The following is a 15,283-nucleotide window of genomic DNA, read 5'->3' on the forward strand; positions in this document are numbered from 1 at the left end:
TTAGAAAATGACAATCGATTTTCCATTGAGATAAAGCTTGCTAACTTTAAAAAAATAAATAAAGCAGAAAAAAGTTGACCCTTTCTCTCACCATCAAAGGGCAACCACTGTTAGTAATTCCTTCCATTCTTTTTTCTTTCTAGCATTTATTTACATAATGATCATACCCTAAGTATAATTATGTTTCTTGCTTTCTCCCCAAATGCTACTGTAACCATGAAAACATAAGTTCTATTGCTGGTTATTATAAATTCCATTAAATGTAATTTTTTAGTGGTTATATGATGACATAATTAAATGGACTGTGTCTAATTTCTTCAAGTCTATTACCAGATATTTCGATCATTTCCAAATTTCCTCTGCTTATTAGGAACTGTTCTGCTGGGGGGAGGGGACTTTTCCTTTGTTATGACATCACTTTTAGACCTCAAGAATTTATATTTTAGTAGACTCCAAAAACCATCATTTCTTTAAAGGTAATTTATAGTGTCATAAAAGTTACTATACCAAGTTTCTCTGTTTTTTTCTTTAGCTTCTCTTTCATACTTTTCAAGCGTCCTTTTGTCAACCATACCAGTCAGATACCTGAAAACATTTCAAGAAAAAAAAAAATGAACACTGTGAAGACAGGAAACCTTTTAAGCCCTTGCGTCAAATTTCACCTCCAGAAAACAACTATTTTTTAAAGCAAAGGTACAAATGGTGAATGCTAAAATTATGGAAAATTTAAGGGGAAAAAATGGTATTTGCATAGTCTCAAATTATCAGAAAAAGGGAAGAACCTGATAGTGGAGAATCCTGACAAAACCTAACCAAGTAGTCATAACTAACATTACCAACAGTAAGTAAAACACATTAGACTGACTACAGCAGGATTCACACCAAGGTCCCCTAAAAGGATGTGCTGAAAATAATACAACACATCTTTGTTGAAGCTCTTGTCCAATATGCAGAATTTCATCCAATTGTGAGAAAACATTCGTCAAACTGAAACTGAAGAATAAGCACTCTTAGTTTCTAAGGTCATGAAAGACCAGGAAGGAGTTAGGAAATGTCACAGGTTGGAGAAGACTAAGGAGATATGACTAAATGCAACATGGAATTCTAGAACATAAAAAGGACATTAGTAGAAAAACTGGTGAAACTCAAATAAGATCTGTGGCTTAGATGATAGTGTTATGCCAGTGCTAATTTCCTAGTTTTTATAATTACACTACTGTTATGTAAGATGTTAACATCAAGGTAGGATAAATTAAGGATATATGGGATCTCTTGGTACTGTTTTTCCAACCTTCCTGTAAATCTGAAATTATTACAGAATATAAATGCTTTCTTAAAAAGAAAAAAACGGGTGGCGCCTGTGGCTCAGAGGAACAGGGCCCAGCTCCATATGCCGGAGGTGGTGGGTTCGAACCCAGCCCCGGCCAAACACTGCTAAAAGTAAATAAAAGAAAAAAACAAAAACAGTGGCATATGCCTGTAGGCCCAGCTACTCAGGAAGCTGAGACAGAAGGATCACTTGAGCCTAGGAGTGTAAGACTGTAGTGTGCTATGACTATGCCTATAAATTACCACTGCATTCCAGGCTGGACAACATGAATGAGAACCCAAGTATCAAAAAAACTTAAAATTAGGCTCGGCACTGGTAGCATAGTGGTTACAGCACCAGCCACATACACCAAGGCTGGCGGGTTGGAACCAGGCTCGGGCCAGCTACAACAACAAATAAATAACCAGGCGTTGTGGTGGGCGCCTGTAGTCCCAGGTACTTGGGAGGCTGAGGCAAGAGAATTGCTTAAGCCCAAGAGTTTCAGGTTGCTGTGAGCTGTGAAGCCACAGCACTCTACTGAGGGCAACATAGTGAGACTCTGTCTCAAAAAAAAAAAAAAAAATTAAAATTAAAAAGTAATTGAACTAAAAAGTAAATGTAAATACAGGTATTATAAAGAAAAATCCTACAAGTGTTGTCAAAGCAATGAATTCTTACAACTGTACTTGACAAAGTGAGATTATTAATTTTATTTTTAAAAATACTATTGAGACATTCAATACACTTTAATTTTTTTTTTGCCTGGGATGCGAGGAGGGACAGTCTCTGTGGCCAGGGCTAGAGTGCCATGTCATCAGCTGAGCTCACAACAAACTCAAACTCTTGAGCTCAAGCAATCCCCCAGCCTCAGTCTCTCAAGTACCTGAGACTATAGGAGATCATAAGACACCTGGCTGATTTTTCTCTTTTTTTTGTAGCGAGATGAAGTCTCACTCTTGCTTAGGCTGGTCTCAAACTCTTGAGCTTAAGCTGTCCTCCTACCTGTTTCCCAGAGTGCTAGGATTACTGGCATAAGCCACCTCACTTGGCCAAGAGTCTTTAATTTTAAAATAGTTCTGTAGTAACTAACACCCAACTGCTTCCCTTGACTCAGTCCAAACCAAAACCTTCCTGTTCCTAGCTTTTATCTCGTGTGTTCTCTGTGCAGTCATCTATAGTGCAGTGATCCTAAGAACTTGAGTGTAGAACCCCAGTGAAATGCCACCAAAAATTACAGCTCATCAGCAAAAAATATGCATTGTCCTGAAATACATCAAATAAGCATGACATTTCCATCTATAGAGCCTTGGTTAAGGATCCCTGCTTAACTGCCTGTCTTTGGGTGGCTCTCTAAAATTTTCATGAGGGAGTAACTGGCAAGATTATCATTTAAGATTACTTAACTAGGCAGGACAACAATATGCCCTCAAGGTCCTCTGATGATATAATTTGAAGAAATGGATCTAATTTAGAGAAGGGATTAAAAATTCAGGATCTTTTAATTATAAAGACTCGTTAACACTAGAATGTATTACTAAAGGCCATTCATGATGATTTCATACCTATATAGCTTATTTTAGCACGTCAGCAAAATCCTGCCTTTTATGAAACTCACATAAGGAACAGATGAAGGGGGAAGAACAATTTCCCATTCATCAGATTCAAGAGCTGGTTTTCATTATTCCCAAATAAATTATATTCAAAGCAGACTAAGATTTCCCATAACGTAGGGTCTGTATTTATTTTTATTAAAAAAAAAAAAAAAAAAAGCTTTCAGAAACACATTTAACTAACAATCCTCAACAATCTGACAGTGATTAAAATCCATGGGAAGATACTAACAATGATCACACTGCACAAATTACTCCTAACACTAGCCTTTCCTACTGGTAATTTTTCTAGCTCAGCATGGTGGCTCATGCCTGAAATCCCAGTACTTTGGGAGGCTGAGGTGAGAGGATTACTTGAGGCCAGGAATTGAAGACCAACCTATGCAACATAGGAAGACCCCTGCCTCTAAAAAATAATAAATAACTAAATATATTTTTAACCTGGGGGAGACAGGCTGTTTATCTCCTTTGTGTGGCTCTATGAATGTTTAAATGCCTAAAATTTATTCAATCAAATTAACTCTATTACTTAACAAAAGATACAGACTTACATTATTTGTCCTCCAATGGTTGACTTGCCAGCATCTAAAAGTAACATCAACATGCAAGCCACAGGTTAAAAACAAAAACCAACAACTATATATGCAAACACAACTATAAGTGTCCTTTAGCATATATAATTAAACCTTGCAAAATCAACTGAACTGTAGGAATTTGTAGCATAAATCGTAATTAGTGCTGTCTCCCTTGGAAAATGAGGCAGCTAAGACTCCCTACACCTCAATAATGACTTAGAAATACTTTACTGACAAAGAAGAAAAAAAGAATTTCTGAACAGTTTGCTCCCTGACCTTCAACTAATAAACACAGCAGCAACCAAATTTAAATTCCCTACGGGAGTTTTGGAGGGAAGCAAAAGTAGCTAAAGAGCTGTGAACTACATTTAGGTAGTCATCTTTTCACTGTTACCAAATAAGCCCCATGTCCTTTTATAAATTTCAAAGGAGTTCTTGCTACTAAAAAAAGAAATATGGTTTTTCATATTCAGGCAAAGGCAGAAATAGAAGAAATAAAAGGCACATAATTCTGTATTTTCTTCTCACAAGTTTGGGTAAAGATCAGATAAATAGGTTTGGTGATTTGCTTTTTTGCTAAACCAGCAACCTAGCAAGCATCCAGAGGTTACTCCAGGTTATTAATTTCTTACTTCACACAAAATTAAACTACTGAGTTAATTAAAAAAACTTAATTGAAGTTCACATAAAAAAGACACAATTTCCAAGATATTGATGCATTACACTGAACCATCATCAATGGTCTATCAACATTATATACGTATACAGACATAGATTCATGTATACATATTTCATACAAATATACTGAAGCTTATTTTCTTCCAGCTTGCATGCCATTACAAAATTGTTCGCCCAAACTTCAAGAACAAAAACGTAGGGCGGCACCTGTGGCTCAGTGAGTAGAGCACCAGCCCCATATACTGAGGGTGCCAGGTTCAAACCTGGCCCCAGCCAAACTGCAACAAAAAACAACCAGCCGAACTGCAACAAAAAACAACCAGGAGAGGGTGGCGCCTGTGGCTCAGTGAGTAGGGTGCCTGCCCCATATACTGAGGGTGGTGGGTTCAAACCCAGCTCCGGCCAAACTGCTGCCACCTGTAGTCCCAGCTACTTGGGAGGCTGAGGCAAGAGAATCTCCTAAGCCCAGGAACTGGAGGTTGCTGTGAGTTCTGTGACGCCACGGCACTCTACCAAGGGTGATAAAGTGAAACTCTGACTCTACAAAACAAAACAAAATGGGCGTTGTAGGGAGCACCTGTGGTCACAGCTACTTGGGAGGCTGAGGCAAGAGAATTGCCTAAGCCCAAGAGCTGGAGGTCGCTGTGAGCTGTGATGCTATGGCACTCTACTGAGGGCAACAAAGTGAGACTGTGTCTCTAAAAAAAAAAAACGAACAAAAAAGTACTTGCAACTTTTTGCCAGCTAAAAAAATAAAATCTAGGTAAAAATCAAGGTATTTTAAATTAATTAAGTTCAGTTTTACTAAAAGTCTCCAAGTAGCTAAAGAAGTAAGTTCTGTTTCATGTATCCAGTTTTAACTCTGGTCATTTCTTATAACTGCTGAATGAAACTTACCTACATGCCCAATGAATACCACATTTACATGTTCTTTTTTGGGAGCACCTGGCGGTGCAACCACAGATTTAGGTTTTGGTATTTCCTCTTCCTCCTCCATCATTTCCTGGGCACTTTCCTCAGGTGGCCTTCCATCTCCCATGGAACCAACCTCTATCTCCGCTTCACTTATTTCTTCTTTGTGCTCCCATGATTCTTCTGGAGACATTTCTGTCTCTCCATTTTCTACTGAAATAAGAAATTTTAACTTGATATTCTGTAAAAGACTTATAATTAGTACTTTAAAATACACAAGTTTTAAAACAACAAATGGAACTGTGCATATACAGTTCCAATTCTCAATGTCCAGTGACAAACAGGAAAACCTCTTTCACAACAGAAATGGGTAATAGTCATCTGGCTGGTCCCACTGCTAATAACAGATCAGAGAGCTCTTGAGTCTGCAAAATTGCTGTTTTAGCAAAGCTTCATATGTATAAGGACAAACAAAATGTAACCAAGAGATTTAATACTCCCAACAGTTCAGTTATTCCAAATGTCAGGATATTCTGACAGTGAGGGTGGGTGAGTGGGTAAAGTCTAAAATCAGAACACACAAGAGGTGTAAAAGGACTTAGGAGATTATTTTCTTTTTCAAGTAATAAAACTTATTACTTAAATATAATCACCTTGTGATCATGAACCCTAAAACAAAGGAAATTTTTCCCAAGTAAATGGGAACAAGAATTTAAACTGACTTTAGCATTTCTTCACTTCATCCTATTAGCAGTCACTAAATTTATCAAGGCAGTGACCATGTCCAATTAGTTCTGCTTTTTAAATACTAATAGCAAAGACCCAATTCAATGTGTCTTAAATGTAGACATTATAATATTCATAACACTTACATTTGCACCTTAAATCTTGAGAGTGAAAGGGTTGCATATTACTGTATTAATATGTTCAGAAATTTTCTTACCAACAGGTTCTGAAAGTTCCATACTAACAGCTGAATTTGAACCTAAACAAGAGATTGAGATATAATATATATATTTTACAAAACAATGTCTAGCTCTACACACCACAGACAACTTTCTCAATTAGACTTTCAAAGAGGATATCATAAAAAATTACCTTCACACAATGACTGTTCCTCTTGAGAGGACTCCACAGGTGCTGTTTAATAGAAATAAGTTCTATTAAAAATTGAGACTCACATGTCCATTTCATTTATCTTTTAATATACAACAAAACCAGTATTTCAGTAACAATGCAAACCTCAATAATTCAGATCGACAGCAACTAACTCAGATCTTCAAATTAGAGGTCTTTGTTTAACCAACTTTTGCAAAGTTACAGCCAACTTAAAACATTTTCAGTAACTGAAATGTATTCATATTAATAAAACCCTAATTAGGGCGGCGCCTGTAGGTCAGTGGGTAGGACGCCAGGTTCCAACCCGGCCCCAGCCAAACTGCAATTAACAACAACAGCCAGGTGTCCTGGCAGGCGCCTGTAGTCCCAGCTACTCGGGAGGCTGAGGCAAGAGAATTGCCTAAGCCTAGGAGTTGGAGGTTGCTGTGAGCTGTGAGGCCAAAGCTCTCTACTGAAGGTGATAAAGTAAGACTCTGTCTGTTAAAAAAAAAAAAAGCCTAATTATTCTCTTGATTTACAGGATAAACCTTTTCTTCATAGATACTGTAAAAGTAATCTGTAGCCCAAATCAAATTAGAGAGATTTTGCTCAAGGAATATTCATCAACTTTTTAAATTCCCTCTTGGTAATAACCTTTTAGCTCCAAAAAGCTGTGATTAGCGCTTTTTAAAATTCCCTAGTCATATGTTATCAAGATCCCTGGATAAATTAGATACCAACAAGATAAACAGCATTTGTATAAAGTCCTGAAACCCATTAAAACATCGGCAGAATCGGTGATTCCAATAATGCCAGTTTTGTCCTATACTACAACTCTAAGATAAAGCAAAAATCTAGCTTCCACAGTTGTCATACTGCCAATTCACTAACGACCGACTGGAAGAGATGTAGGAGAAGTACATAAAACATTCAAATATATCTGATAAACCTAAACGATACTCCAATATGAAAGTGCCCCTGCTTCTTGTATGTCCAAGATACAAAAAGATATCAAAAAGTTTAAAGTTGGCCGGGCATGGTGGCTCACACCCCAGCCTGAGCAAAATTGATACCCCATCTCTACTAAAAATAGAAAAAAAGAGGCAAGAGGATCGTTTGAGCCCAAGAGCTGAAGGTTGCTGTGAGCTATGACGCCATGTACTCTATCCAGGGCAACAGCTTGAGACTCTGACTCAAAAAAAGAAAAAAAAGTTTAAAGTCATGTGAATCATGCAAGTAAGTAATAAGAAGAATGAATTCATAACCTACAAAACTAATTTAAAATCACTGCCCAGAAAGTATTAATAACTGTAAGAGTCAAAAAAGGGTGTTTTAGGCCCAATCTTCAACAGCATCAAGGGTTAAGGAAAATAATTTCCTGTCCCTGATAGGTGAAGGGCAAGGAAGGGTTTTTTCCTGAAAGGGACATGCTCAGGGAGTCACTTAGGAATATCATTTTTATGGTTGTGTATAGATCAACGAGCGTGAGAAAAACACACAGGCAGGAAGACCAGCATCACTACTGCAAGAAAGCATGCCCTTAGAACAACCTCACAGTACAACTGAGGTGGGGGGAGTGAGTGCAAAGATATAAACAACATGTGACAGGAGGAGGAGAAAGGCACAGCGACGATCCGATAACCCCAACCAGAGTGATGAGTTGGACATGAACAAAAACTGGGTGGGAGGGGATCATTTGAACTGAGTTTCAAAAGTGACAGAAACACTTTCTCCAGTGTGTTCTCTGGACACAGTATAAATTAACCTTTTGTTGCTTTTCTATTTTGTAAAGTTTAAGGGTAAGATAAGGAAAAATTACTCAATTTTCAGAAAAAGCCCAGACAGTGCTAAGTGAATCAATTCATAAAACAACTTAAGAAGGAGGAGGCAGCACGGTCGTGGTGAGAGCCTAGAATTGAGCCTATCACAAGTTGTGAAATGTAGTTATTCTATTAGAATCATGGGATTGGTATACATCTACGTGATGGGATTGCTGAGAGGATTAAGTGTTTAACAAATTAAACATCTGGCTCAGTGCCTGTAGCTCAGTGGGTAGGGCACCAGCCACATAGACCAGAGCTGGCGGGTTCAAACCCAGCCCAGGCCTGCCAAACAACAATAACTACAACCAAAAAAAAAAAAAACAAAAAACCTGAATGTGGGGGAGAGGCGGAGCAAGATGGCAGCCAAGTAACAGCTTCCTTGCATCTGGGCACCGTGAGTCTGGAGAGATAGGACTCCAGGCATCTCTGGCTGGTGGGATCTGCCTATCATCACCCCTGAGAGGATACAGGGAGTCAGCGAGAGACTTCTGGACCCCAAGAGGAGGACTAAAACACTGGAAATACGGCAAGTGGTCGCGTGTGTTCAATCCGTCTAAACCTGCCCGCAACTGTAAGTTCAGTAGCAACAAGACTGCAAACCAGAAAGGCCTTACCTGTGAACTGTTTTGGTGTCTTTGGACTTGGCACTCAGCTGAACTGCCTTGGGGAGAGCCTGAGCGGGAGTACAGAGAACTTTGGCCTTTTTCTAGGGCCCCAGTCTGAGCCGCTGAGCCAGACGGAGCTAAAAGTGTCTGGCTCTGGGTCACAGGCAGCCATTGTGAGCGATCTGCCCCGGCAAGCTCCGCCCTCAGGGTCGCAGAGCTAGAATTGGGTGGGAACTGGTAACCCAGCGACCAAGTAGCCTAAGGGCGGGGTCTGAGCCGCCTTGCAGCCCTAACCCTTGGGGGCAGAGGGAGACTAGTTTTGGTACACAGGGTAAGTGGATAGCCACTTCAGCAGTGATTCCAGCGACAAGCACTTCCCTGGGAAAGCTTCTGCTAAGCAAGTGAACAAGTTCAAAGAGCCTTTTAAGTGGGCTGAAGAGAGATTTAGGGTGTCTACCTGCTGGGGTTTGAGAAACTAGCAGCCTCCAGTCGTATCAGAACTGTGATTAACATCTCATACCCCAGAAGACCACGTGTTGCCCAGACAATATTCAATAACATACATATACTGCTTTGTTTTTGTTTGGGGTTTTTTTTGTTTTTTTTTTTTTTGGTTTGTTTTTCTTGTTTATTTTGATGTTGTAGATTGTTGTTTTGTTTTTTCCATACAGATCCTTTTTCTTTCTCAATTTTGCTAGTTTAATTATAATTTCCCATTGCCGCCTATTTCAATAATTAGAACTTCATTTTTATTAGTGTTTCTACCGCTATTATTTGGTTTTACACCCAATTTTATCCCGTAAAGTTTTCTGTTTCCTTGTTTTGGTTTGATTTACAGCATTTTTGTCTTTCCTCTCTACTTGGTGGAGGTGGGGTACTGTATCTGATAAGGTTAGCAAAGAGCTGCTGACCTCAAGGGAACCACCCAACTGGGCACCCCCAGAAGGTGGTTTTTATTTTAAAGGTTGTATCAAAGTACCCTACTGTACACCTATATTGCTCTGTCTCCCTCGTTCTGTGCCTCTCTTCTTTTTGTCAATATTCCTTTTACCCACCCCCTCTTCTTTCTCTATTTTTCTTATCACTCGGTCCTCCTTTCTTTCATCCCTTTTTTGCTCTTCAACCTTCTCACTCTTCTGGTCCTGTAACCCTTAGTCCACAGGCACGAGAACTTAAAGAGCAAGAGGAAGTGAAAGGAAAATTAGGGCAAGGAAACAGATAAAAGAAATCACTCATGAGGAAGAATCAGCAGAAAACTCCAGGCAACATGAAGAACCAGTCCAGAACAACCCCACCAAGGGACCATGAGGTAGCTACTGCAGAGGATGCCACCTATACAGAAATGTTAGGAATGACAGAAAGGGAATTTAGAATACACATGTTGAAAACAATGAAAGAAATGATGGAAACAATGAAGGAAACTGCTAATAAAGTGGAAAATAACCAAAAGGAAATCCAAAAACAGAATCAAATAAGAGATGAACGATATGAAGAATATAAAAAGGATATAGCAGAGCTGAAGGAACTGAAACAGTCAATTAGGGAACTTAAAGATGCAATGGAAAGTATCAGCAACAGGTTAGACCATGCAGAAGAAAGAATTTCAGAGGTAGAAGACAAAGTTTTTGAGATAACTCAGATAGTAAAAGAGGCAGAAAAGAAGAGAGAGAAAGCAGAACGTTCCCTGTCAGAATTATGGGACTTTATGAAGCGTTCCAACATACGAGTTATAGGAATTCCAGAAGGGGAAGAAGAATGCCCCAGAGGAATGGAAGCCATACTAGAGAATATTATAAAAGAAAATTTCCCAAATATCACCAAAGATTCTGACACACTGCTTTCAGAGGGCTATCGGACCCCAGGTCGCCTCAACTCTAACCGAGCTTCTCCAAGACACATTGTGATGAACCTGTCCAAAGTCAAGACAAAAGAAAAGATTCTGCAAGCTGCCAGGAGTAAGCGCCAGTTGACCTACAGGGGCAAATCCATCAGAGTGACCGCAGACTTCTCTAATGAAACTTTCCAAGCAAGAAGACAATGGTCATCTACCTTTAATCTACTTAAACAGAACAATTTCCAGGCCAGAATTCTGTACCCTGCTAAGCTAAGCTTCAAAATTGACGGAGAAATCAAATCATTTACGGATATACAAACATCGAGGAAATTCGCCCCAACAAGACCAGCTCTACAGGAAATACTTCAACCTGTTCTGCACACTGACCACCACAATGGATCAGCAGCAAAGTAAGAACTCAGAAATTAAAGGACAGAACCTAACCTCCACACTGATGCAAAAGATAAAACTAAGCAATGGACTCTCACAAAATAAGACGAATAGAATACTACCACACTTATCAATTATCTCAATAAATGTTAATGGCTTGAATTCCCCACTGAAGAGACATAGATTGGTTGACTGGATTAAAAAACACAAGCCATCCATTTGTTGTCTGCAAGAAACACACCTGGCGTCAAAAGACAAATTAAAGCTCCGACTCAAGGGTTGGAAGACAATTTTTCAGGCAAATGGAATTCAGAAGAAAAGAGGAGTTGCAATCTTATTTTCAGATACATGTGGATTTAAAGCAACTAAAGTCAAAAAAGACAAAGACGGTCACTTTATATTGGTCAAGGGAAAAATACAACAAGAAGACATTTCAATTCTAAATATTTATGCACCCAATTTAAATGCTCCCAGATTCTTGAAACAGACCTTACTCAGTCTGAGCAATATGATATCTGATAATACCATAATAACAGGGGACCTTAACACTCCTCTTACAGAGCTCGACAGATCCTCTAAACAGAAATTAAACAAGGATATAAGAGATTTAAATGAGACCCTAGAACAACTGTGCTTGATAGACGCATATAGAACACTCCATCCCAAAGATAAAGAATATACATTCTTCTCATCACCCCATGGAACATTCTCCAAAATTGATCATATCCTGGGACACAAAACAAATATCAACAGAATCAAAAGAATTGAAATTTTACCTTGTATCTTCTCAGACCATAAGGCACTAAAGGTGGAACTCAACTCTAACAAAAATGCTCGACCCCACCCAAAGGCATGGAAATTAAACAATCTTCTGTTGAATAACAGATCGGTGCAGGAAGAAATAAAACAGGAAATCATTAACTTCCTTGAGCATAACAACAATGAAGACACAAGCTACCAAAACCTGTGGGATACTGCAAAAGCAGTTTTGAGAGGAACATTCATCGCTTTAGATGCCTACATTCGAAAAACAGAAAGAGAGCACATCAACAATCTCACAAGAGATCTTATGGAATTGGAAAAAGAAGAACAATCTAAGCCTAAACTCAGTAGAAGAAAAGAAATATCCAAAATCAAATCAGAGATCAATGAAATTGAAAACAAAAGAATCATTCAGAAAATTAATGAAACAAGGAGTTGGTTTTTTGAAAAAATTAATAAAATAGATAAACCATTGGCCAGACTAACGAGGAATAGAAAAGTAAAATCTCTAGTAACCTCAATCAGAAATGATAAAGGGGAAATAACAACTGATCCCACAGAGATACAAGAGATCATCTCTGAATACTACCAGAAACTCTATGCCCAGAAATTTGACAATGTGAAAGAAATGGATCAATATTTGGAATCACACCCTCTCCCTAGACTCAGCCAGGAAGAAATAGAGCTCCTGAACAGACCAATTTCAAGCACTGAGATCAAAGAAACAATAAAAAATCTTCCAACCAAAAAATGCCCTGGTCCAGATGGCTTCACACCAGAATTCTATCAAACCTTCAAGGAAGAGCTTATTCCTTGCAGAAGTTATTCCAAAAAATTGAGGAAGAAGGAATCTTCCCCAACACATTCTATGAAGCAAACATCACCCTGATACCAAAACCAGGAAAAGACCCAAACAAAAAGGAGAATTTCAGACCAATCTCACTCATGAATATAGACGCAAAAATTCTCAACAAAATCCTAGCCATAGATTACAGCTTATCATCAAAAAAGTCATTCATCACGATCAAGTAGGCTTCATCCCAGGGATGCAAGGCTGGTTTAATATATGCAATTCCATAAACGTTATCCACCATATTAACAGAGGCAAAAATAAAGATCACATGATCCTTTCAATAGATGCAGAAAAAGCATTTGATAAAATCCAGCATCCTTTTCTAATTAGAACACTGAAGAGTATAGGCATAGGTGGCACATTTCTTAAACTGATTGAAGCTATCTATGACAAACCCACAGCCAATATTTTACTGAATGGAGTAAAACTGAAAGCTTTTCCCCTTAGAACTGGAACCAGACAAGGTTGTCCTCTGTCACCTTTACTATTCAACGTAGTGCTGGAAGTTCTAGCCAATACAATTAGGCAAGACAAGGAAATAAAGGGAATCCAAATGGGAGCAGAGGAGGTCAAACTCTCCCTCTTTGCTGACGACATGATCTTATACTTAGAGAACCCCAAAGACTCAACCACAAGACTCCTACAAGTCATCAAAAAATACAGTAATGTTTCAGGATATAAAATCAATGTCCACAAGTCAGTAGCCTTTGTATACACCAATAACAGCCAAGATGAGAAGCTAATTAAGGACACAACTCCCTTCACCATAGTTTCAAAGAAAATGAAATACCTAGGAATATACCTAACGAAGGAGGTGAAGGACCTTTATAAAGAAAACTATGAAATCCTCAGAAAGGAAATAGCAGAGGAAACTAACAAATGGAAGAACATACCATGCTCATGGATGGGAAGAATCAACATTGTTAAAATGTCTATACTTCCCAAAGCAATCTACCTATTCAATGCCATTCCTATCAAAATACCAACATCGTACTTTCAAGATTTGGAAAAAATGATTCTGCGTTTTGTATGGAACCGGAAAAAAACCCGTATAGCTAAGGCAGTTCTCTGTAACAAAAATAAAGCTGGGGGCATCAGCATACCAGATTTTAGTCTGTACTACAAAGCCATAGTGCTCAAGACAGCATGGTACTGGCACAAAAACAGAGACATAGACACTTGGAATCGAATTGAAAACCAAGAAATGAAACTAACATTTTACAACCACCTAATCTTTGATAAACCAAACAAGAACATACCTTGGGGAAAGACTCCCTATTCAATAAATGGTGTTGGGAGAACTGGATGTCTACATGTAAAAGACTGAAACTGGACCCACACCTTTCCCCACTCACAAAAATTGATTCAAGATGGATAAAGGACTTAAATTTAAGGCATGAAACAATAAAAATCCTCAAGGAAAGCATAGGAAAAACACTGGAAGATATTGGCCTGGGGAAAGACTTCATGAAGAAGACTGCCATGGCAATTGCAACAACAACAAAAATAAACAAATGGGACTTCATTAAACTGAAAAGCTTCTGTACAGCTAAGGAGACAATAACCAAAGCAAAGAGACAACCTATACAATGGGAAAGGATATTTGCATATTTTCAATCAGACAAAAGCTTGATAACTAGGATCTATAGAGAACTCAAATTAATCCACATGAAAAAAGCCAACAATCCCATATATCAATGGGCAAGAGACATGAATAGAACTTTCTCTAATGGATTAGGTGTGTACGTGACTGGAAGAGTATAAAACTTAAACTTGGAATAAAGAACTTTGCTATATGCCATCAAAAAAAAAAAAAAAAAAGAACTTTGTCTAAAGACGACAGACGAATGGCTAACAAACACATGAAAAAATGTTCATCATCTCTATATATTAGAGAAATGCAAATCAAAACAACCCTGAGATATCATCTAACCCCAGTGAGAATGGCCCACATCACAAAATCTCAAAACTGCAGATGCTGGCGTGGATGTGGAGAGAAGGGAACACTTTTACACTGCTAGTGGGACTGCAAACTAGTACAACCTTTCTGGAAGGAAGTATGGAGAAACCTCAAAGCACTCAAGCTAGACCTCCCATTTGATCCTGCAATCCCATTACTGGGCATCTACCCAGAAGGAAAGAAATCCTTTTATCATAAGGACACTTGTACTAGACTGTTTATTGCAGCTCAATTTACAATTGCCAAAATGTGGAAACAGCCTAAATGCCCACCAACCCAGGAATAGATTAACAAGCTGTGGTATATGTATACCATGGAATACTACTCAGCTATTAAAAAAAATGGAGACTTTACATCCTTCGTATTAACCTGGATGGACGTGGAAGACATTATTCTTAGTAAAGCATCACAAGAATGGAGAAGCATGAATCCTATGTACTCAATTTTGATATGAGGACAATTAATGACAATTATGGTTATGGGGGGGGAAACAGAAAGAGGGAAGGAGGGAGGGGGGTGGGGCCTTTGTGTGTGTCACACTTTATGGGGGCAAGACATGATTGCAAGAGAGACTTTACCTAACAATTGCAATCAGTGTAACCTGGCTTATTGTACCCTCAATGAATCCCCAACAATAAAAAAAAAAAAAACAAACCTGAATGTATATCCCAAGCATGGTTTTCTGTTTGGCTCAGCGCCCGTAGCACAATGGTTACTGTGCCAGGAACATACAGGGAGGTGACGGGTTCAAACCTGGCCCAGGCCAGCTAAACAACAATAACGACTGCAACAAAAAATAGCCAGGCTTTGTGGCGGGTACCTCTAGTCCCAGATACTACTTGGGAGGCTGAGGCAAGAGAATCACTTAAGCCCA

General features: G+C 38.7%; 1 protein-coding gene across 4 annotated transcripts in view; it reads right to left on the reverse strand.

Moving 5' to 3' along the window:
- The window catches only part of GSPT1 (G1 to S phase transition 1), a 45,545-nt gene that overhangs the window by 15,051 nt on the left and 15,211 nt on the right, over window positions 1–15,283 (reverse strand). For 3 of the 4 annotated variants that reach the window (XM_053555551.1, XM_053555549.1, XM_053555552.1), the window contains exons 2-6: window positions 6,183–6,224; window positions 6,028–6,069; window positions 5,070–5,297; window positions 3,471–3,504; window positions 508–585 (exon numbers count right to left, since the gene is read on the reverse strand). In XM_053555551.1, the coding sequence (XP_053411526.1) occupies window positions 508–585; window positions 3,471–3,504; window positions 5,070–5,297; window positions 6,028–6,069; window positions 6,183–6,224 (424 nt within the window). The remainder of the gene's footprint in view (window positions 1–507; window positions 586–3,470; window positions 3,505–5,069; window positions 5,298–6,027; window positions 6,070–6,182; window positions 6,225–15,283) is intronic. The other variant, XM_053555550.1, reaches the window with a different exon arrangement.

The sequence above is a fragment of the Nycticebus coucang genome, chromosome 12, assembly GCF_027406575.1.
Source record: "Nycticebus coucang isolate mNycCou1 chromosome 12, mNycCou1.pri, whole genome shotgun sequence".
Taxonomy (NCBI): Eukaryota; Metazoa; Chordata; class Mammalia; order Primates; family Lorisidae; genus Nycticebus; species Nycticebus coucang.